Here is a 25861-nt window from a genome sequence, read left to right on the forward strand (position 1 = left end):
GCATAAAGCCAAAAAGGCGGACCAGAATTGCCAGAGCCTGGAATTATTTCAAGGAATATATGGAGGGTGCCACTTTGTGTACTCTTTGCTAAGCTGAGTTCGCATACCATGGTAGCATGTCGGCTATGAACGAACACTTGAAGCGCCGTCACCCAGGTGTAATTTTCGAAGACAACAAGAAACAACAAGCTAGCAGATTGTAAGTCCATATAACAATTTTTTTAATGGAAGTTGACTTTATGTGCGTCGTGTCAACGTGCATTTTAATTTAATAAAATAATTAATATATATATAAAAAAATATAATATTTTTTGAAAAATATTATTAAATTAGGATCATGGAAGCTCCCACTTGGGGAAAATATATACATATATCCTGTATATACATAATATAATAAAAATATATATGGAAACAGCACTGGCCTGCTTACTGTAATCCATGACTGCACTAATGTTAGTTACTTAATATTATAAAGTATTTCATATAGTCATATACTATAAATACTATATATTTATTTTTTATTACTGTAGGTATGTTTGCCTTTCATTCAAAATAATTGTGGTAATATTTCAGTGTGCCCTCTACTTTATCTATTTTCAGGTTAAAACAAACAAGTTGAACAGTTTTCCCCATCCCCCAAAAATGCGGAATGCACACCAGAAACAGCATCTGAACTCACACAAAGTATTCTGAAAATGGTTGTCCAGGACATTGCAATTCATTTTAACATTTAGAACAATAGACAATGACATACCACAAAAAGAGTAAGAATTGTTTTGACTAGTTTGCACTGGTATGTGCCAGCAGCATTTGACCTCATTGTTTGTGATTTATTATTGGTATTTATGTTATTTATTTATTCATTAATAAAGAATTTAGGTTTTCCAAAATGTTTTTGTGAATTAATAAGTTTGAACAAAAATTTCATTATTAAAGTAGTAAAAAATATATATATATATTAGATTAGTTGACTAATCGTAAAAATAGTCAGCTGACTAACCGGGAGGAAATTAGTCGTTTGGGACAACCCTAAATGTAACCCTTCCTTATCGAGGCTGTGAGCCGATCAGGTTACAGTTTCTTTGTGTAGATTATATTTACTCAGTCTTCTCTACTATAATGAGGAACAAAACACGGTAGGACAGTATAACCCAGAAACGTCAACGGCGCGACAACGTGGCCGCCACGAGAACGCAGTGAAGTCAATCAGCCAATGCACACCAGTCGCAGTGTGGCCGCGTGTTAGACGCGTCCCAGAAGCGGCTCAACACGACGCACTCGAAAAGAACGGCAGAGTTTATTATTTGACGCGAGACGCGACCCTCCTGCGTCAATACTATTACCGGTAGCTACGATCGGGTAGACCGGAAGTCACTCGTGTGAAAATACGGTGGATCCGGTCGATTTTCAAACTAATATGCAATCGTAACCCACTTTTTGAGTCCATCAGATCTCTTGAGTGATAGATCGGGGCACAGTTGACTTGTCTTTGTTGATTTACTGCTGTCTTCTTTGCTATAATAATAACCAACACGGCCCTGTGTTCAATACAAAACACTCCTACCACAACAAAACAAGTAGGAACTAATATTCACATAGGAATTAAAGTTATACAACATAAAATATACAATATAAATGAATACTACATCACATTTGTAAAATATAAACACATACAGTGCCCTCCATAATTATTGGCACCCCTGAAAACGATGTGTTTTTTTAGCTTCTAATATTTTTTTTAATTCAAATAATATGGGACCTTAATGGAAAAAAAGAAACATCCAACCTTCAATACAAGTGCATTCATTTAGTTGGGAAAAAATCCCACATTAAGAAAAAATTATTTGACAGCAAACAATGTGTGTCACAATTATTAGCACCCCTGGTGTTAATACTTTGTACAACCCCCTTTTGCCAACAAAACAAGGCCTGGGGACTGAGATGGCCATGGGAGGAGCTTGATTTTGTGTCTGGTGAACCATTTCTGTGTAGATTTGGCCTTATGTTTAGGGTCATTGTCTTGCTGAAAGACCCAGTGTCGACCCATCTTCAGCTTTCGGGCATAGGGCAACAGATTTTGATTTAAAATGTCCTGGTATTTCAAAGCATTCATGATGCCATGCACCCTAAGAAGGTTCCCAAGGCCTTTGGAAGCGAAACAGCCCCCACAGCATCACTGACCCACACCCATACTCACATACCCTCACACAAAAATACACACGGTCCTAGGCTTCAACTGGGACCAAGATTGAGCTTTTTGGCAACAGACACTCTAAGTGGGTCTGGCGTGCCATGAAAGATGTGCATGCTGAAAAACACCTCATACCCACTGTGAAGTATGGGCTGTGGGGCTGTTTCGCTTCCAAAGGCCGTGGGAACCTTCTTAGGGTGCATGGCATCATGAATGCTTTGAAATACCAGGACATTTTTAATCAATATCTGTTGCCCTCTGCCTGAAAGCTGAAGATGGGTCGTCACTGGGTTTTTCAGCAAGACAATGACCCTAAACATATAGCCAAATCTACACAGAAATGGTTCACCAGACACAAAATCAAGCTCCTCCCATGGCCATCTCAGTCCCGAGACCTTGTTTTGTTGGCAAAAGGGGGTTGTACAAAGTATTAACACCAGGGGTGCTAATAATTGTGACACACATTATTTGATGTCAAATATTTTTTTCTTTATGTGGGATTTTTTCCCCAATGAACGAATGCACTTGTATTGAAGGTTGGATTTTTCTCCTTTTTTCCATTAAGGTCCCATATTATTTGAATTTTTAAAAATTATTAGAAGATAAAAAACACATCTTTTTCAGGGGTGCCAATAATTATGGAGGGCACTGTAATAAAATAAATAATAGCCCATTTAAATAAAATAAATTGAAATGAGCTAAAACACCTGTAATTAAAAAAATTATACACAGATCCCGCTTACACAACTAAATTTATTAATTTCTGTGTGGCGCTTTAACTTGAGAAAATCCACCAGTACAGCTTTTGAAAACCGTTCATAAGAAAAAAAAATGATTCATTGAGACATTTCATTTGTAAAATACATGTTAAAATCTTTGTCAATGGGATTGTTTTTCTCTTTAGCACAGGACTTCTTTTTCCTTTCTTTCAGAAAGAAAGCTGACCAATACGCGGGGTCTGAAAGGCAAATTGTTGTTTTATTATCTTTAAATAGCCGCTACTTTTTGAGCAGAATTCTAGCTTTGTGTCGGCTAATGTTCCTATTGTTGAAAGCACAACAGTGTAATAAACAACTAGCACTTTTATATTTTGCATTTTGTTTTCTTACTGTACGGAAAATGAACCGAACCGTGACCTCAAAACCGAGGTACGTACCGAACCTAGATTTTTGTGTACCGTTACACCCGTAGTATTAAGGGTAACTAGTATTTACTAGCCTCTGGTGGTCGAATCTCGACAACGTAACTGGGCCGCTGCAGAGTCTAATTCTTCCAACTAAAGAGTGACAAATACTCCTTGTTTTCAACCTGCTAATGGACCTCTGACACGAAACAAGCTTCATTGAGTGGACTAAAAATATACTCAACGATTGATTCGGCATGATAGCAGGTGCCAAACCTATACCATTACCTAATGAAGAGCAAAGTAGGTCTTTACAGAGGGAGGGGGTTGGATTTTGTATTTCACCATGTCTTTATTCAGAAGGTAATGTGGCACTTGTAATAAGAACTACCTTGCGTAACACTGCAATTTGTGACTGGGAAGCATTTGGCTCTCAGTCTGCACATTAGAGCTACTTACATGGTGCCTTGTTAGTGGCAGGCAGACACTACATAGACTAGACTGGGATTTGCGGGGTCAAATCTTGATAGAGTAACTAGTGTTGTACACTCTAGACAGGTCTTGGTTTAAGATCACATTATGAAGGTCTGGTCTAGGACTCCACACACAAAAAGACTGTCTTAGTCTCGACTCCCCAAAGACATAGTCTTAATCTCGGCCTTGACTCCCCGAAACCAGTGTTGTTTTCATCAACGATGACGATAACGAAAATGTCTCGGGAGACTAAAACATAACGAGATAGATGCAAGTTGTCGTCTGACGACACGAGAACCAGATGAAAATTCGCCATCGTTTCCATCATAAATTCACAATGTGTGATATTTTTTATTGTATGTGTAGTTAGAACGTATTTAGCAGTGTTTTGTCGTGTCACTCATGCGACATGCTGCCCCCCGTCACACACACACGCTTACTCACTAGCCAGTGAGTAAGCCTGTGCCCATTCCAGGCTCATTAAACTAACTTGTAGTGTTAGTGTAGCATTCGCGTTAGCATTAGCATTTAGCGCATTTAACTCTGTGTCGTCTGAAACTCTTGGAAAACATTTTACATCCAGTTCATGGAGTCCAGGTGAGTTTAGTTAATTGCAATTAATGTGCTGTTTTCGTGCTGAGTGTGTATTAGCATCATCAAATTGGTTATGTCTTTATAGACTCTACAGTCCCTGACAAAAGTCTTGTCGATTATCCATTTTGTAGAAACACTTGCTAATAACCTGACTTCTAATAATTCAATTGGTTTCAGAAATGGTTCATATGAAAGCTAGGACCCTCCCAAATGATGTTGAATGTACAAAAATATATTTGTTTCACTGAAAAAACATTAATCATTTAATGAAGATATAAAGGTCAAATTTTGGCAAGACAAAGTTTTGTCGCCTACAGAAAGTAGTGTGAAAACTGAACAAAAAATACTTCAAATACAAAAATATGTTACATAACACAAGCGAATTAAGTAGTAGTAGTGTGAGATCCAAATTTAATATTTTGTATGACTTCCATGGGCTTCGACAAGGATTCATACAATTTATTGATGAAGTCATCAGGAACATCAAAGAAAGCAGTCTTGCATGCCTCCCAGAGTTCATCAACATTCTTGGGTCTCGTCTTCCATGCTTTCTCTTTCATCCTACCCCAGACATGCTCAATGATGTTCATGTCTGGTGACTGGGCTAGCCAGTCCTGGAGGATCTTGATCTTCTTTGCCTTGAGGAACTTTGAGGTAGAGATTCATGGAATTCGTGGAAGATTCATCTGAAAAATCCACTTTTTGCCACTTTTCTAGCATCTAGGAATATAGGAATGCAAGAGGCAGCTAAGATTTGTGGATATTTCAGACTATTTTTGTTGCCTTCCACCCTGCAGATCTCTCGCACAACCCATACTGGATGTTACTCAGACCATGATTTTACCACCACCAAACTTCACTGTTTTCTGAGTGAATCTCGTATCCATGCGGGCTCCAGCAGGTCTCCTGCAACATTTGCAATGACTGTGGTGTAATTCAAAGGAAGATTCATCTGAAAAATCCACTTTTTGCCACTTTTTCAGCATCTTTCCTTTTGACAGGCTGTGGGCCTTGGCAAATGCCACACGGTTTTTTTAATTGTCTGCACCCTGAGAGATAAATAGTCTGAAATATCAACAAATCTTAGCTGCCTCTTACATTCCTATATTCCTAGATGCCGGACAAGTGGCAAAAAGTGGATTTTTCAGATGAATCTTCCATTGAATTACACCACAGTCGTTGCAAATGTTGCAGGAGACCTACTGGAGCCCGCATGGAGCCGAGATTCACTCAGAAAACAGTGAAGTTTGGTGGTGGTAAAATCATCGTCTGGGGTTACATCCAGTATGGGGTGTGCGAGAGATCTGCAAGGTGGAAGGCAACAAAAATAGTCTTAAATATCCACAAAGCTTAGCTTCCTCTTACATTCCTAACCATAAAAAGGGACAAATTCTGCAGCAGGATGGTGCTCCATTGCATACTTCAATCTCTACCTCAAAGCTCCTCAAGGCAAAGAAGATCAAGATCTTGCAGGACTGGCCAGCCCAGTCACCAGACATGAACATCATTGAGCATGTCTGGTGTAGGATGAAAGAGGAAGCATGGAAGACGAAACCCAAGAATGTTGATGAACTCTGGGAGGCATGCAAGATTGCTTTCTTTGATGTTCCTGATGACTTCATCAATAAATTGTATGAATCCTTGCCGAAGCCCATGGAAGTCATACAAAATATTAAATTTGGATCTCACAGCACCACTACTTAATTCGCTTATGTAACATATTTTTGTATTTGAAGTACATTTTTTTGTTCAATTTTCACAGTACTTTCTGTAGCCGACAAATCTTTTGTCTTGCCAAAATTTGACCTTTATATCATCATTAAACGATAAATCTTTTTTCAGTGAAACAAATATATTTTTGTACATTCAACATCATTTGGGAGGGTCTTAGCTTTTATATGAGCCATTTCTGAAACCAATTGAATAATTAAAAGTCAGGTTACTAGCAATTGTTTCTACAAAATGGATAAGCGACATGACTTTTGTCAGGGATTGTACAGCTATGTGCTCGTCTGTCATGTTCATTCGAAATTGTTGGAAACCATTTATTTATTCATGGACTAAAACTTTTGATGTTTAAAGATAAAAACATTTTAAGAATTGTCGACTAAAACTAGACGAAGAAGAATACAATTTGAAAAGACTAAAATATGGCAAAGACTAATAAGTATTTTCGTCCAAAAGACTCAAGATAAAATTAAAATGTCAGCCAAAAACAACACTGCCGAAGACTCAGTCGAGGTCTTGGTCAGTCTCGACTCCCAAAAGATGCTGTCTTCGTCATGTTCTTAGTCTCAATCTTGGACTTGACTCCTCAGTCCTTGGGTTTAATTGCTCCCTTGTCACTGTACGTTTCGTGAAGGACATGCTACAGTATGCTCCATACGCACCAAACATTGCCAGGCTTGGTAGGCTCCAAGGCGATCACACCCCCGTGGCGCTCCCCCACCAGCTCCGGGGCCAACCAACGAAGAGGCGCGAATACATCGTCCTCTGTGATGATATAATCCTTCTATGATGACAAACACAGAGGAAGACATTACAAACCACGCAGCGACAAGAAACAATCATGTCAACAATAGAATTCATTGTTTTAGAGCCTGCAAAAGTGATTTATGCTTTGCCGCAGGCAGGCAATACACGCTCTCTTTGACTCACCAACCTCTACCGAAATAGCACCGCTGGGTGACCTTATCTTATGAGTATTAAATTCAAAGTGACAGATCAGCAGAATTTAAGGAACGTAGCAGACAGGAGGGTCCTGCAGCGCTTGCTTTACTCATTACACCATTCAGCACCAAGCAAACACCACTATTCCTTTCTTATTCAAGGAGATGGTACCTTTTCTCGTAGGCACCGTCTAACTGTTTGCATTACTTTAACACAATATAATCAATCAGGGAATAGTATCGTTTCTCATATTGACTGTAGGACTGTTTGTATTACTCTAACACACCTAATATAAAATAAATAGCACTGATACGATAGTTTAATGAAAACAAGCAGAATATACGGCATAAAAGATACACAAAACCATTTTATCACAGAAGCCCAACGTGTGCGTATTGAACAAGATTGACGCATCATCTCTCGCAATCAGTTCTCACAGGCACTCCAGGACAAAGAGCAGGGCGTTCTGTCTTAAAACAAGTAGCATCGGAGAACGCCCGATATCCAACTGATAACACAACTGACAGGACTCCAAAAGCCCCCTTTCACGCTGAGGTGGCAGAATCCACATCCTCGTTGCCCAGACAACTGTAACTCCCAAATCCTCCTGTCCAATCCACAAAAGAAAATAATCCCAAACACACCCTTCTTCCTAGGGATGTGACAAAATATCTAAATGGTGATATAGCGTGATACTTTGTATCCCAAAAGGTTATCGATATGTTCCTGCCAAGAATCGAGATATCGTTTTTAAAAGGTTAAATGTCCAAAAGAAAAATGAACGAACAAGTTGCTACCAAAATCTTCCACCATAATAGTGTCTCGGTTAACTCTTAGGGTGCATTGAAGGCGCACGACGCCCAATCCATTTAGACTGGGAACTAGAGGTGGGAATCTTTGGGCACCTAACGATTCGAATACGATTACGATTCAGAGACTCCGATTTGATTATAAATTGATTATTGATGCCCCCCCCCCATTTTTTTTTTTTTTAAATGCTTTGTATATTTGTTCCAAAATTGTTCAAAAATCCTCTCAGGCTAAATAAACCAAACTACTATTTTAGTATCAAGTTACCAGTTAAAAACAGTGAATAAAATACTCAATACTTATTAGTTTTTTTTTTACCTAGCGGCATTAGCTGCACATGATATTTACTCTCTGTCCGTTCCTCATTGCGTCCCGAAGATACTGCTGACTGCGTTTTATTTCCGCTTTACCTGGTATAATTCAATAATCTGGATTTGGTTGTTTGTGAATCGTTTGCGAATCTTCCACGGCCGAATCGCGAATAATCTAAGAATCGGAAATTTTGCACGCCTCTACTGGGAACGTTTGTTCATTCGAAACCAGAGCATTCAGTCATTCTGTCCAATTTTCCATCATTTTAGGGCATTTACAGGTCATTTTCTGTTGAGTTTGGGTCACTGCCTATTCCTTTGGGTGATTCCCGGGTGACTTCCTGTTCTGTAACTCAAAACAAAATGGTATATAGTGCATTTATCTGCATGTTTACCATGCCCAAAGCGCTTTACATTTGCACACATTTACCCGTTCACGCACACATTCACACATCAATGGGACTGCTGCCATGCAAGGCGCTGTCAACCCATTGGAGGCAAATCAGGGTTCAGTGCCTTGCCCAAGGGCACTTCGACAGTGGGCAGTCACAGCCGGGAATCGAACCACTGACCCTTCGGTCCAAGGACAACTGACTGCCGGACTCGAACCACTGACCCTTCGGTCCAAGGACAACTCTAACTACCAACTGCGCCACGGCTGCCCCAAATAAACTGGAAGAGACCCATAAAATACCCCAAAATCAACAGGAAGTAACTGAAAATCAACAGGAAAATGACCTTAAATGGCCCAAAACTACCTCATTGCCTGGCATTGGCTGCCACTACCGGCCATAGACGTCCAATCCGTTTGAACTGGGAGGGATGGCAGCGAATGAACGAATGTTCATTCGCTGCCACCCTCCCAGTTCAAATGGATTGGACGTCTACAAGTGATAAACTCATTCCAATTCACAGCAGAAGCTTGTTTTTTTGTTTATTAGTTGTTTGTACAATATCTTAGAATGATTTCCTGACCAATGTATCGATAACCGTTGTATTGCCATATTGTCAGATCATCGTTATCGTGAGCTTTGTATCGCAAATCGTATCGTATCATGAGGTACCAAGAGGTTCCCACTCCTACTTCTTCCTGCCCACGGCCCGCCCCGCGAGAGCTTTAAAAAGACTGAACATTTAGACAACAACTGTCGCTTCTCGGGGACATTTCGATGTATCCGTTGTTTTGCTGACCCTGGATCCAGCATTGCCTCTCCGTCGTCTGTTTTGCCTTGTTTTTTGATCAGTGTCGACGAATAAATTGTCAACCTGTTTTCAGTGAGCCTTCTTTAAACCGCTCAAAATGGAGTCAGTACAAAGGGTTAACACCGGAGTGAACGCGCGGAGTTTGGCCTCGCCGGCCGACTTAGTGGAGCGGCACCAGCGGGATACCCTTTGGTTCGGCTGTTGCTGTTCCGGGGGCTTGGCCGGGAGGCCGAATTCCTTCTTTTTCCACAAGCTAGCATCACAAAAGATGTTTCATTATTCCTTTTTTTTACATAGTCAGATTTTCAAACTGGATTTGTAACTCTTCAGTGCTAATGACATGAATAGTCAAAATATAGTGGAAAAAAAATATTTCCACCAAAATCTTGTTTTCTCAGTTTTCCTAGTTTCTGGTGAAATCAACGTTTTCTACTACCGATTACAAAAGAACAAGACAAGCTAGGAACAATATTTTTGAATATTTGTCAAAATTCTCTAAACGAGCCAGCATTATAGTGGTTGTCTTTTCTGAAAATGGCTGTCGTTGAAAGGCTCAATCAGTAAATCCTTGTTGTCGAGCACCGTTTGATAGGCGGTATGCGTTTCTAACTTGCCCGACAATGAGATTCATGGTGTTGAGTTACGGACACTGTATTATTAAACACAAGGCCACAGAATACGCAGCACAACATCCACCCCCCAAAAAGGAAATTGTGCCAAATCAAGAGGGTCATATTTCCATTTACTTTATATGCATAGGGTCCGATTCCATAGTCTCCGACTTTGACTGTAAGATCCGTCGTCAGGTAGCAATTCCTCAGAGCTAAATCACTGAAAGACAAAAGAGAACACACACAAAAATACAAACGTTAGCTAGTGATAAACAAGTTGCTAATTACTAGCAAACAGACAAAGGTAGCTAAAATTTTTCTGCTAGTGCTGCAATGATTAATCGATTAACTCAAATATTCAATTTAAAAAAAAATATTCGAATTAAATTTTGTTGTTTCGAGTATTTGTTTAATTAAAGTGGCTATGTAACGGTTTATTTTAAAAGTGTTTGCATTTAGTTTTTTGATTAGGGTGGATACACTGCCCTCTGGTCCGCCTCTTTTCACATGGCTGAATCCAACTGCTCCCTGTTAAGACCAAGTTTTTGTTTGCGCTGATTATTTTGAATGCATTCATAATTTAGTTTATAGGTATATTTAGCCATTTTTGTGGAAATATGTGTCTGAACCATTTGTTAAGAGCAGTGTTAAAAAATATATATATATATATCATTTTATAGCATTTAAGCTAGGGGACTTTTCTATGTAAGTCAGCCAATTGTTCTTTGGTTGTCCATAGATCCTCATTTTTTTAAAAATTGTTATACCGTTTGAGGCTCAGCTCAGGTATTTTAATTTTTCATTTTCCTTATCCAATTACTCGATTATTCGAACTAACTAGTCCATCGAATAATCTACTACTAAAATATTTGATAGCTGCAGCCCCTGTTTCTGCTGTAAAAGACTTTCATTTGGTTTAGTGCTGGTTTTAACAATAATTTTGATTAATCGCTACTTATTTTTGTATCGAGTTGACTAAATGGTTCATTAATAAAAGGAGGTAGGTAAAGTAGCCAAAAATGTACTCAAGCAAGAGTAGCGTTACTTGTAAATAAAATCACTCAAGTACAAGTAAAAAAGCATTCGAAAAGAATACTCAAGTAATGACTAACATTGTGAGTAACTGCTTACAATGTTTGATTTTTTAATTTTTTTTTTTTTTTTTAATCATGGCATATTTTTTCTCAGCACAACTTCATCAATATGAACTGTTATTATTATACTGTATTATAACCTATTACATGACCATATTAGGCATAAATGATGACAAAAATCATCTAATTCAGACCATAACAACGATATGAAACGTCACCCGTCCAAAGAACATGAGTGCCCTCTAGTGGAGAAAAAAACATTGTTAACGCTGATTGGTTTAATAGAGTCATGTGGTTATAGTTTCAAGGTCTCATTGGTGAAACTGAGACGACCACTGTCGGGATCTCTGGCAATAATAAAGTCAATATGTTGAATAAAGACGAAAACCCAAAGTAACCCAAAGTAGTGGAGTAAGAGTAGTGTTTCTTCACAAATCCACTCTGGTAAAAAGTATTGTGTGGTAAAACTAATCTAAGAAGTACATTTTTCTCAAAAAGTTACTCAAGTAAATGTAACAGTAAATGTAACACGTTACTACCCACCTCTGTAAATAAATTATGTGTTTCATTGTTAGATAACACTGTGATTTTAGCAACATTTTAGTTATAAATTGCATTGGAAACAAAAACTGCATTCACTCAATGTCGGAACTATCCAAAGTTCCTAGAACATTTTGGGGAACGATGATGTCATTTTGCGTGTTCGCACATCAACAACTAGAGACCTCAAGTTCCAAGAACAATTTTAGTTCCTACTCTGAGGTAGGGACTTTCAGTGGGGCTGTCGGAACTCGATTACGTAGGTGTTTGGTGATTTGCTGAAATTGACGCCACGTCTATACTAGTCCATCACGAGGAGCCACCTCAATTAAAAAAAAACAAAATCACCCTGTACTCAATCTGTGTGCACTTCCAGTCTCATCGTTTGATGCTAGATTTGCACGTCAATGGGAACTATTTCCTTCAAACATGCCGAGAATTGCCGTTGTGTCATCGACGGTCTCCATTTCGTTGTTTTCCGTTCAGCTTAGTTTTCGCCAGTGTTGTTTTTGGTAGCCTTTTTAATTGTCATCTTAGTCTTGTTATATTTTAGTCATCCCAAATGTATATTCATCTTGTTTTTGTTGATGAAAACTCAAGATTAATTTCGTGTAGTTTTAGTCGACGTTTACTGAAAATGTTTTTGTCCAAAAATAAATGAATTAATTGATAAAGGTTTCCAACTATTTCGAATGAAGATTGACAGACGAGCACATATTTTAGCATCTACAAGGACAACGCCAACTTGGTGATTATACACACTCATCAGGAAAACGACATTACTGCCCATTAATTATAGCCACGTGGACGCCACCAACAGTATGGAAAAATAAGTTGTCCGAGAGTTTAGAGGACGCTAACGCAAATAATATGCTAACGCTACGAGTTACATTTACTGTGTGATGATCACTCAGCAAAGATTCTTAATGGCTAGAGCAACTTTGCATATTCTCTCTGGCCAAGAAAACAAATTTTACAATGCGTGCAAGCCTGCATGGAGACTGGAGATGACACACTGGTGAGTCGTGAAGGAGATGGTACAGTTTCTCATAGGCACCGTCTAACTGTTTTTATTACTCTAACACACTTACCGGTAATATAATCCATCAGGGAATAGTATCGTTTCTCATATTTACTGTAGGACTGTTTGTAGTACTCTAACACAGCAAATATAAAATAAATAGCACTTACACCATAGTTTAATGAAAAGAAGCAGAACATAGTGCATAAAAGATACACAACGCCATCTTATCACAGAAGCCTAACATGTGCGTCATGAGCAAGATTGACGCACTTTTGGTCTCATCCGACCACATGACCTTCTCCCATTGCTCCTCTGGATCATCCAGATGGTCAGTGGCAAACTTCAGACGTCACTGGCTTCAGCAGCGGGACCTTGCATGTGCTGTAGGATTTTAATCCATGACGGCATAATGTGTTTCCGATGGTTTTCTTCCAGACTGTGGTTCCAGCTCTCTTCAGGTCATTGACCAGGTCCTGCCGTGTAGTTATGGGCTGATCTCTCACCTTCCTCATGATCAGTGATGCCCTACGAGGTGAGACCTTGCATGGAACCCCAGAACGAGGCAGATTGAACGTCAACTTGAACTTTTTCCATTTTCTAATAATCACTCCAACAGTTGTTACCTTCTCACCAAGCTGCTTGCTTATTTTCCTGTAGCCCATCCCAGCCTTGTGCAGGTCTATTATTTTATCCCTGATGTCCTCACACAGCTCTTTGGTCTTGGCCATTGTGGAGAGGTTGGAGTTTGTTTGTTTGAGCATGTGAACAGGTGTCTTTTATACAGGTAACAAGTTCAAACAGGTGCAGTTACTTCCGGTAATGAGTGGAGAACAGGAAGGGCTCTTAAAAAAGAACTGAGAGTTGAAATATTTACTAGCTGGTAAATGTATCAAATACTTATTTCATGCAGTTAAATACAAATTCATTATTTAAAAATTATACAATGTGATTTTCTGGATTTTTGTATTAGATTCCGTCCCTCACAGTTGAAGAGAACTTATGATACAAATTACAGACCTCTACATGGCTTGCGAGTGGGAAAACCAGCAAAATTGGCAGTGTATCAAATACTTGTTCTCCCCACTGTATCTCTACATACAACTCATTCAATTCCTCCCGTTAAAAATGGTAGGGAATAAGTTACCCACTAAGGCTGTAACAAACCACAACAAGCCGCCCAGGAAACAAGACTATTCCTGACTCATGCATACAGTGATGAGATATTGTTTCTTGAGGCAAATACAGGCTGTACAAACTATTTGTTTTGTTGCCAGGAGATGGCGCCCAAAACTTAGCGGCTCTGTTTCTCCATGTGTTAATTCAATTAACATGTGCTCGAGTTAATTCCCAGTGAAACTCATGAAAAGACACAGTCTATTTTCAACCCTCGAGATAAAAATACCGCATTCACCCAATGACAAACACTGCTGACACAAGCGTTTCTGCAGCCGCACGCCACTCGTGTCAAAGCTGGTGAAACCTCTGGAAGACAAATGGGTATTTATTTTAAAACCTCTTGTCCGTGGCTCCCTCCAGTTGGCCGTGCGCCCCAGACTGGGAAACACAGCAGGAAACGGGCCCGATAACTTAACCCTACAAGGCCAGTTGGCAGCCGTCACGCCGGGATCACATATCGGCACGCTTCGGAGCGGTTTCGGCCCTGCTGTACAAACATTTTCAAGACGGCGCACCTAAATCCTTCACTTGCAGAACTGTCTTTGAGTTGTAATAAGGATTTAAAAGACAACTTCCAAAATGAGGCTATCCTTTTACATGCAAAGAGCAGAATCATCATGTGCCTCTGGCAGCGGACAGCTGACACTGTGGCAATGCATCGGAGCTGTGTAATTGGAATCCTCGGAGCTTATTCGAAGCATGCGAATAGAGTTGATGAGCAGAGCGTCGTATGTTACCCTGAGACCCCCGCTGACTTGCTAGCGAACAAGCATCCCATGCGCGGCGCGGTCAAAAAAACGGAAATGAAACACCACCTCGCCTACACGCAAACCTTTTTTGGAAAACACCGGGAACTCCTTACAGTGATTTGAGAGTGAGCAATGAAACAGTTTAATTGTATTGTGAAGCTGCCATCGAATGAATTCCTTTAACGCAGGGGTGTCCAAACATTTTGCAAAGGGGGCCAGATTTAGTGTGGTAAAAATGTGGGGGGCCGACCTTGGCTGACGTCCTTTATGTAGAACAATATATTCAAGCAAATTTTAGCTAGCCATTTTGTGTGTCACATTTGCTTTATCATTTTTTTTAATCAATAATTTCAACAATCTCGCAACTAGCCTTTGTGGCGTTCTCTTTCAACTCTCGGGCTGCTGTGAAATTAAACTAGCTTTAAGTTGTTTCAATTTCTCGCTACGTATCTTCCCTGTAATCTTGTCGTACATGTCAGCGTGTCTTGTTTGGTAATATCGCCTCACAATGAAATCTTTAAAAACAGCAACTGTCTTTTTGCAAATGAGGCAGACAGTTGTTGCGTATTTTAGTGAAGAATAGTCCAATTTCTGGATGGAATTTGACCACGGGCCGCATTTGGCCACCGGGCCGGACTTTGGACATTAATGCATAACCGTATTTTTCAGACTACAAGTCGCACCAGCCAAAATGCACAATTTGGGGGGGTTATGTAAGTCGCACTGGAGTACAAGTCAAATTTTGAGTTCATTTTATTTAATCAGAGACCAAGCACCAACATTACACAGTGGGGCAAATAAGTATTTAGTCAACCACTAATTGTGCAAGTTCTCCCACTTGAAAATATTAGAGAGGCCTGTAATTGTCAACATGGGTGACCTCAACCATGAGAGACAGAATGTTAAAAAAAAAAAAAAAAAAAAAAAAAAAAAAAGAAAATCACATTGTTTGATTTTTAAAGAATTTATTTGCAAATCATGGTGGAAAATAAGTATTTGGTCAATACCAAAAGTTCATCTCAATACTTTGTTATGTACCATTTGTTGGCAATAACGGAGGCCAAACATTTTCTATAACTCTTCACAAGCTTTTCATACACTGTTTCTGGTATTTTGGCCCATTCCTCCATGCAGATCTCCTCTAGAACAGTGATGTTTTGGGGCTGTCATTGGGCAACACGGACTTTCAACTCCCTCAACAGAGTTTCTATGGGGTTGAGCTCTGGAGACTGGCTAGGCCACCCCAGGACCTTGAAATGCTTCTTACGAAGCCACTCCTTTGTTGCCCTGGATGTGTGTTTGGGATCACTGTCATGCTGAAAAACCCAGCCACGTCTCATCTTCAATGCCCTTGCTGATGGAAGGAGATTTTCACTCAAAATCTCTCGATACATGGCCCCATTCATTCTTTCCTTTACAAAGATCAGTGGTCCTGGTCCCTTTGCAAAACAGCCCCAAAGCATGATATTTCCACCCCCATGCTTCACAGTGGGTATGGTGTTCTTCGGATGCAATTCAGTATTCTTTCTCCTCCAAACACGAGAACCTGTGTTTCTACCAAAAAGTTCTATTTTGGTTTCATCTGAACATAACATTCTCCCAGTCCTCTTCTGGATCATCCAAATGCTCTCTAGCGAACCGCAGACGGGCCTGGACGTGTACTTTCTTCAGCAGGGGGACACGTCCGGCAGTGCAGGATTTGAGTCCCAGTGCGACTTACATGCCCCCCCACCCTTCATTGTGCATTTTGGCTGGTGCGATTTACAGTCTGAAAAATACGGTTATGCATTAAAGGAATTGATTCGATGGCAGCTTCACATTGTGACTGACCAAGTCTGACATCGCAAATGCTGAAGCAGATAGTGGAAGTGCTCAAACCAACGCTTTTGGCAACAAAGGTCATATACGAAGACCCACCAATTTTATCATTGCCCCACTCCAAGCTCAACTGCTGACTGATACCTACAGCACTGTTTTTTTTGTGTGTTTTTTTTTTAAGATTTAAAACTTTTAGAAATTAAGGGTGCCATTCATCATGATCTCTCAAAGAGATATCAGTGGTTGTGGTTTGTTTCCTCTATATGTGCAGGTGCACAATTTGCAGTAGATTTATATTTGACAGCAATGTTGCACAGAAAAGGTGTCACTGTTTAATAAATGACTTAAGCAGTACTTTTTCTATTTTGAAATATCTTTTTTTCTCTCGTTTCAACAGTTGTATCGTAGAATATCATGTATCCAGTTTCTGACCAATATATCGATAATCGCTGTATCGTGAGATAATCGTTATCGTGAGCCTTGCATCGCGAATCGTATCATATCTTGAGATGCCCTGAGGTTCCCACTCCTAAGTATAAGTATCAACATCTTAGTCACACCTGGTTATAAGTCACAGGCCCAGCCAAACTATGAAAAATGTGTGACTTATAGTCTGGAAAATACAGTAAATTACATACTTTACATGATTATTACGGCTGTCACAAATGCTTAGAGTGAGCATCAACCTTTTTTTACCATTATCCAACTAATGAGCTCAAATGTAAATCACATTTTTACGATTATATTACATTCTTGAATCTTGATGCAAATGTGCTATGGAAACAAAACAAAAAAATCACTGGGAGTATGAAGTTAATACTATATAACCTAGTATTCTCAGTGCTCGAAAAGCCTGGCGGGCTGCCAGGGTTTGCTTACGAGTTGGAAGAGTTGACTAATCAAGGTTTACCAAAATGTTGCTTCGTTGTAACCTAAATATTGAAAGAAAGCAACCATGTAACACGCATGACTGGCAGCTGCGATCAAAATGTCACAACAAAGGGCACGCATTGCGCCAAAGGCCAGGCAAGCTAAGCGAGTCGGAAAGCAGTCCAGTTGACACTTTTGGAGTGCTACCTGTGCAGGAAGTTGTATTTGTGGAGGTGAGTGAGACCGGCAGCGATTTCGCAGGCCATCCTTTGCAGCTGCAGTGTCTCAGCACTTCGAAACGTTCGGTCCTGCTGAGACAGATAGCCGCGCAAATCCCCCTGCAAACACACACATCCATAGTCAACAGACATTGGGGCTTCCATGAATAATCAATGAATCAATAAATAATTACATTTTTTTTGATGGTCGAATGGTGAAAAGAGATTGTTGACCTCAAATTTTTTTTTTTTTTAAATCCTGTTTTTGAGCCTCTTGATCGACCTGATTGACTCGATTTGTGTGTATCTATATCTATATATATATATATATATATATATATATATATATATATATATATTTTTTTTTTTTTTTTTTTTTTTTTTTTTACCTGTCCTGTTAAGTTGCTTAGACAGTGAACACGTAGAATAGGAATATGAGTGTCCTTCTGGTCTGGCTCAAGTCATATAATTTGGATAAGAGTCAAGACTTGAGTCATGAATATGACAAGGGCGGATTTAGAAAAGCATTGATGGGGTGGCAAGAGGGGAGTGAAGTAAGGTTTTGAGGGTGGCAAATATTTTATGATGTTATAATACATCATCGATTCTTTGGACAATGATACGATCTTCTGCGACGATTCGATTCAAGGGCCTTTCATCGATTTAATAAAAAATTATTAAGATATCTAACATAACCAGTTCCAATTTACTGTATTTGCACGACCATGATGCGCACCTTACAGTAAAAAAAAAAAAAATATCCAAAATGGACAGTGAGACTAATGTGAGGACCGAGTACCAAAATGTGTCTGTCTGACTGAGCAATTTTTGAAAAGGCGGACGTAAGTGAGAGCCGCATGAGAACCTTAAAGAGAGAAGGTTGTGTGTGATAAGGGACGTGCCCCCAGTAGCTGTAACGTTCGAGTGGTAGCGTTAGACTACACAACATTGGTTTAGTGAAAGGCATGCACCGGAAGGCAGAAGAGAAGGGTGGACTACTTGGTGGGTCTTGCAAAGGAATTGGCTCACGCTCATGTGTGCACAAAGAAGCCACATAAAAAAAACACATAAAAAATGTTTTGTTTTGTTCTTTATTACACCGTTCCTTGTATATAGTTTCTTTTGTTGTCTTTTTCATATACGTTTTATTGAATGAAAAGCTTTTTTGTGCAGAAATGACTTGTGTTGTGCCTCATAAGCCATTTATTATCAGCAATATGACAATTATAGCTCCATACATACGAGAAACAGTGCAACTAAATATTCAGAGAGATTGAGACAGCTGTTCTTTCTCTATGCTGTAATGTCAGACAGTCATCCGCAACAAAACCCCAGCAAAAAAAAGTGCTCTGATATCTTACCAATTTTGTCAAATCGAGCACAATTCAATCACATTAGACAACCATACCGAGCAGTTACCAAACACTAAAACATAATTATCCAGACATGAAGCTGTAGATACTTTTTTTACACTATAAACTTAAGAGTAAAGACTGGTGAGTTGTAGTGCTGAATGCTGATATGCACAAAGGTGTAGAAAGGAGCAAAGTCCAATACTGCATTATATGTGGATGAGAGGTGTTTCGTAACCTTCCCCCTCTCTGAAACCATTAAACCATCCACCTGAATGAATAATGATGAGTGACTGCTCATTTTTCAATTTTGATTGACTCGTACGATTTGACAAAATGTTAGGAAGACATAAACACTTTTTTTTTTTTTTTTTTGCTGAGGATTCACTGAGAAGTGTCCGACATGAAAACACAACAAAGGATAAACTGTTTCAATCACTCTCTGTCTGAAAAATTAGCTTCACTGTACCCTGTATAAAAAGGAGGTGTCGGCAAACTGCAGCTTTTGGAATATGTAAAAAGGTTGTCCACCTGATTGCCTGCCTGAGCGGTCCACTGTCCAATAAAGCCAAGGCAGCCCTGCCCTGCAAACACTCAAGATGCTAATTAGAGCAATTCAAACCTGTGGTTTTTCAATTGTGACCTCAATGCTGACACAAGATATGCTGATTCGGGTCAGATGACCCTTCTCTGGTTACAAAAGTGATTTCTATCAACTGATCCACCCTTGGTAGTTATAGTACGGTACCTATCACCAATTTTGCTGTGCATGACAATTTTGTTGATGAAACACCAGATTTTTATAAAAATATATTTAACAAAACAGCAAAGCATATCAAAATCAATCATCTTGCATTTGGATCAAATTACATTTAACTGTGCTTAACAAACTGATATATTGATCCACGTCGAATAAATGATACACCCTAGTGCAGAGGTCATGGAACCACGGACCTCGGTCCGGCTCCGGACCCCCAAGCTGTCTGGACCGGATCTCAAGCTGTCGCGACTAATACAAGTTGCAACAACAAAAATCATTTTTGTCTGCGGGTTTGCAGAGCGGAGGAGGGCAACAAACAAAAACCTTAGCAGTGACGCACGTGAGCCATCCAATGGGAGTGAAGCATTTGAAAGTTATTTTTAGAACAGCATGTCTCACACTCGCTTTCCAGACTCCCCGGAGTGATAGCCAAATACTGAGCCGAATGAAGTTGGAGGAAGAGGCGAAAAAGGTACGGCAAATGGCGTGCTCAAAACTACGCAAGATTGATGCAGAAAACAGAGTGTTTAAGGAGGAGTGGACCAACACATTTTTGTTAATTTTACCTGGCGGCAGCACAAGACCACTATGGCTCATCTGTTCAGAGACGGTAGCGTTTGTAAAGAGCAGCAATTTGAAAAGGCACTATGAGACGAAGCACGCAGCTTTTTCGCAAAGTTTCCCTATGAACTCTGCCGTCCGTCCTCAAAAAATTGCGGAATTAAGGGCTCAATATGATCGCACATCAAGGCTCATGGTTCATTCATTCACTGCACAGCAATGCGCAAATGAATGCTCTCTCAGAATAGCGTGGATATTGGGTAAAAACAAAGTCTTTCAGTGACGCACCGATTGTCAAAGATTGCATGAGTGCAGTTGCTGAAACTTTGCTTCAAGGAAAGCAAAAAGAAGAGGTCTGTCAAAAAATAAAGCAAGTCCCCCTGTCAGCATCCGCAGTTTAAAAAAAAAAAAAAAAAAGTCTTGAACATGCTCTTATGTTGCTATTTAATGATTCAATTAAAGCACTTTTTTAGTTGTATGCACCGTTTATATATTATTTATATTTTTGAATGTTGTAATTATCAGCATGGCCACGTAAAGATATGTTTGTATTTTTTGGGAAAAAAGAAGCATTAAAAATATTTCCGGACCCGAAATTGTTGGAATTTTTTAATTTCGGACCCAGAGGATTTTTAATTCATGACCCCTGCCCTAGTGTCAACATATGGTAGATGTACTGTATATACTGGAGATGTCCCGATCCGATGTTTGGATCGGATCGGACGCTGATATGGGCAAAAAAAATGCGCATCGGTATTGGATCGGAACACGGAAATGTCCCATCCAGTTTTTTTTTTTTTTTTAAACTCCGGTCCGGGTTTTCCAGAGCACCGATTGACATAATCCATTCCAGTTTTTGCTTCGGTTTCCCTAAAATCCGGTCCGCCTTTTACGGCACACCAACACACGACATTTACATTACCGTCTCCCAATTTACCGAGAGACTTTATCAGCTGTGTGGGATCATTTCACCTTAAAGGAGGACAAAGACGAAGAAGCAGAGTACAGCATATGCCACAATAAAGTCAAGCGTAGTGGTAAAGCCGTAAGAAGTTTTAATACAACCAACCTAATCAAGCATTTAGCGAAATACCACCACAAACAATATGAGGAGTATGTTAAGAAAACCGAAGACAAAAAGAAAGGTCCTACGCAACTAACACTGGCAGAAACTTTTGCTATGCGTGACAAACTGGCACTCGACAGTCCCAAAGCCCAGGGAATAAAAAGAGTCATTGCCGAAGAATTAATTCTGGATGACGAGCCATTATCTCACGTGAGTAAAGACGCACCATTCATCACTTAGAACCACGGTACAACATGCCCAGCCGTCATTACATCTTGAGCGATTCAGCCGTGGAAGATTCCAGAACGATTCACAAACATCCAAATTCCGATTATTGAAATATGTCAAAGCGGAACTAATACACAGCGCGAGAAACGGACCGCATTGCTTCCCGAAAGTAAACAATACTTGTCATAGACCCGGGTAATGCCAATGCTCAACTCACGGCTTTAGCTCAACTCATGCCGCTGGATAAAAAAAAACACAAGAATACCTGACTGCTGCTGACAGCCGCTAAAAACTATGTCAACGTCGTTTTACTGGAGATAATAAATATAATATGTATATAGAACTAGATGCTAAACGACAGACTCGACTGCGTTAGCAACATTGAAGTATTGAAAACCAGATGCGTTAGTAAACAGCCGCCGTCTTAAAGCAGAAGACTTACCTAGTTGGCTGTTGTAAACCTTCCAAGCGAACCCAATTAACTTTTTATCTAAAATACTCCTAAATCGGCAAAATCTTGACTTGAATCTATCTTCAAAACAGTTTTAAAACTTTCACATGTCGAAAGTAGACAGAAGGGAAATTATGGAATAACGGGAGCAATTTTAACAACTTTAACAGTTGATTCGCAAAATTAAATGAATTGAAAGTAGTTTAAAGCTGCTGATACAGAATGGGGACTTGAGTATTTTATTTACTGTTTTAAAATGTTAACTTGATACTGAAATAGTCGTTTATTTAAACCTGAGAGGCTTTATATACAATTTTTGTAACTAATGCACGAAACATTAAAAGCATCTAATAGCTTGGGGGATCTGTGGGATTTTCCACTGAGGTTGTTGTTGTGTTTTGCTTTTTTTAAGACAGCTTACAATATTATTTGCACGTTTTACTGACTGACTATGCCATTTCTGTTTGTTATTTATAATGTTTTGTGTTTGTCACTGAATAAACAGGTCAGTTTCTTGTTACCAACCGTTGTGTGTTATTCAAACTCACCTAATTCAGCTGGCTAGTTGTTATCAAGAGTACTAAAACCTTTTTCAACATGAGTATGACAACTAAGTAAGGAGGCTAAATAACTTTAAACTTTAACACATGCTCAGATAGGTCGGTATCGGTATCGGCCAGTATCGGTATCGGATCGGAAGTGCAAAAACCTGGATCGGGACATCCCTAGTATATACATATTGAATCAAGAGTTTACTAAGAAATCATATGTAGACATTATAAAAAGGCAGTGACATTTACAAACTGATAGAAAGAAACTTCGTCCCATACAATCTTTTACTATCATTATTATTATTATTATTATAAGGATCCTCACTGATAGTACTACTTAAATGACGGCAGTTAATGTCGAATTGACTGGAGCCTTTTTTTTTTTCTCCATCGATGCTGACAGGGGTGGCAACTGGGGTGACAATTGGGGTGGCAGTTTCTACCCCATGCGTCCCTGGTGGATCCGCGCCTGGAATTTGATAACTTTCGACTCAATTACACAAAATGTTAAATCACTTGCAATTCAACTTGGACTTCAACAACAACGACTTGTGACTTCACTTGGACTTGAGCCCTTTAACTTGAAGGAATTCGCTTCTTCCACCAAAACAAAAAAATCGAAGACAAATGTGACTGAATATTTACTACAAAACAAATTACATGAATAAAATGGGGGGGGAAATGACATGCTTTAGAGTGATATAGTCCTTTGCTATGGTTGTTTCACACATTCTAAGCATGTCAGCCTTAGGAAATAAAGTGTCATGAATATCTATTTCTACATACTTGACACAGCTATCACAGCATGGTTAACATGCCTCTTTTCTTACTTTGCGCATTCGGTTAAACAGTAGTAAAAAAGCTGTGCCGGATGATTTATGGAACGGTCGGCCTGTCATTTTGAAAGTTTGTTTTGAATCTTCCTCTGAAGTAAATCATTCAAAACACTTTAACATTTTTAAATAGACTTAATTGCTGATATGTTTGGTTAGAAAAAAGTTAAACCCGTATTGTAAATTATAAAGTGGAATTAAAAAAACAGTCTGAGTCATGTAACTTCAGATTTCATTTCTTTTACACTTGGTATGATAATATACTTTCAAAAAATATTATTTTTAAACATCAAAGCTAAACGGTTCCAGGGGAAAAAAGTTTGATTGAAATAAAGTGACCACGTTGTCTCCCAAACGATGGTATGGTTACATACAGTAAACCGATTAAATTTAAAACAACACGGTTGAGATGCAATGTGGAGATACTGCCACATGAGGGCAGTAAATTTTCCAATTCCTGTCCACTGACTTCTACTATGAGTGAACCGGGCTCATAAATTAAAACTTTAGTGAGTGGGCGTCCATCCGGTTTTAAGAGCTAAAGTGCAATAAAAACACATCAGATTATGTACTCATTGGGTGCCATTGACGGTGATAGACGTCTACTGAGTAACCTTGTATTATAAAGCCCCGTACATTAAAGTCAGTGCATTACACTTTAGGACAACAACGATTTGAGTTTGTTGAGAAGATTAGTGAGCGGCGCAAAGCTCCCCTGAGGAATGAGTTAAGAACATACAGGGAACACACTGTTAATGAAGCAGTCATGCGGTGTTTTGTTACAAATGTCTAATCACATCATTCCCAGTTCAAATGAATTTGACATCTTTTGCCATTAATGGCAGACAATGAGCTAAATAAATTGAATGGGTCATTAAACTTCTTCAGAATTTAAGATTTTTTTTTTTTCTGCATTTCAATATATTTAATATTTCAATATTTAGTTTTTATATTTTTTTGTTTATTTGTTCAAATTCATATTTGTTTTATTACTTTTACCATTACTGTACAGTACTTCATTATATTGTATTATATGTATTACCGTACTTTTCAGACCATAAGCCACTACTTCTTTCCCTCATTTTGAATCCTGTGACTTATAGTCCTGTGCAGCTTATTTGTTGGTTTATTTGAGTCAATAGGCAACACTTTATTTGACAGCGTCGTCATAAGACTGTCATAAGACCGTCATAATCATGACATGGCACCGTCATGGGAATTATTGAATGCTTATGACAAATGTCATTAAGTGTCATCCGGCAAATTTTGCCGTTAACTTCATTGATGTCCAGCTCGAATCTTTTAAATCCATTCAAAAGTGAGATAATTTGACGAATGACACTAAATGAGATCTGTCATAAACATTTATTAATAAAGATGGTCTGATCATGTCATTTTCAAAGTATCGGAATCGGCAAAAAAATATTGGACTTGCCTTTTTTAATGTTTTTTTTTTTTTTTTAATTAAATCGTTTTCTAATTGTATTTAACGTTACAGACAAAATGTCTTACACTCATCCACAGTCTTTAGTTTTGGCTTAAAGTAGGGCTGTCAAATTTATCGCGTCAACGGCGGTAATAAAATCAAATAATTAACGCAATTAATGCATGCGCTGCACTACCCACTCACGCATTGTCGCGTTCAATCTATAATGGCACCGTATTACATATACATAGAGCTAAAAGGCTACGTAAAATGAGTAAAGAGAATTTTGGCAGCCTTTGAAGTCTTTTTTTAACTGGCTAAAGGTAGTAGTTGATCTTTTTCTTAACACCCTATTTTATTTCCCAACGCTGAGAAGATATATCAATTGGTACCATTACGCACAGTCATGGTTGCACTTCCCATCATGCATTTGGGCATGGCTACTGAAAGCTCAACAAATACACTAGATGGCAATATTTAGTTACAATATACAAAGTCACATTTATCCTTTAAGAATTACAAGTCTTTCTATCCGTGGATCCCTCTCACAGAAAGAATGTTAATAATGTAAATGCCATCTTGAGGATTTATTGTCATAATAAACAAATACAGTATTTATGTACTGTATGTTGAATGTATATATTTGTCCGAGTTTTATTCATATTTTTCCTCAATGCATTGCCAAAATGTATATGATCGGGAAAAATTATCAGGAATGATTGGAATTGAATCGGGAGCAAAAAAAAAAGCAATCGGATCAGGAAATATCGGGATCGGCAGATACTCAAACGATCGGGATCGGATCGGGAGCAAAAAAACATGTTCGGAACAACCCTATTTATTAATGCTCATGACAGTGTCATGTCATAATTATGACATGTCTTATGACCGTCTGATGACACTGCTGTATCTGTCGTTCTCCCATCACATTTAGTGGGTGTGAAGGTAAAGTAAATGTTAATATAAAAGTAGGATGTATAGATTTAAAGCCTATTTTTCAAACAAAACAAAGATGACCGAGACTTTTAAACGCAACTCCCAGCTGGTTCTCAGAGACCCTGAACCGGAGAAGAGAGCAACTCAAATCCCTACCAACCACCAGGGAGGAGATGCATTCATAAGAAGCTGTCACTCACACTCTGGCATGTGACATTCTG

At 39.0% G+C, this 25861-nt stretch overlaps 1 protein-coding gene across 1 annotated transcript in view; it reads right to left on the reverse strand.

Annotated features, from left to right (window-relative positions):
• Window positions 1-25861, reverse strand: part of lmtk2 (lemur tyrosine kinase 2) — an 83798-nt gene that overhangs the window by 20860 nt on the left and 37077 nt on the right. Inside the window, exons 7-9 of the mRNA XM_057860989.1 lie at window positions 17466-17596; window positions 10123-10207; window positions 6773-6894 (exon numbers count right to left, since the gene is read on the reverse strand). Coding sequence (XP_057716972.1) covers window positions 6773-6894; window positions 10123-10207; window positions 17466-17596 — 338 coding nt within the window. The remainder of the gene's footprint in view (window positions 1-6772; window positions 6895-10122; window positions 10208-17465; window positions 17597-25861) is intronic.

This window comes from Corythoichthys intestinalis, chromosome 16, assembly GCF_030265065.1.
Source record: "Corythoichthys intestinalis isolate RoL2023-P3 chromosome 16, ASM3026506v1, whole genome shotgun sequence".
NCBI classification, from domain to species: Eukaryota; Metazoa; Chordata; class Actinopteri; order Syngnathiformes; family Syngnathidae; genus Corythoichthys; species Corythoichthys intestinalis.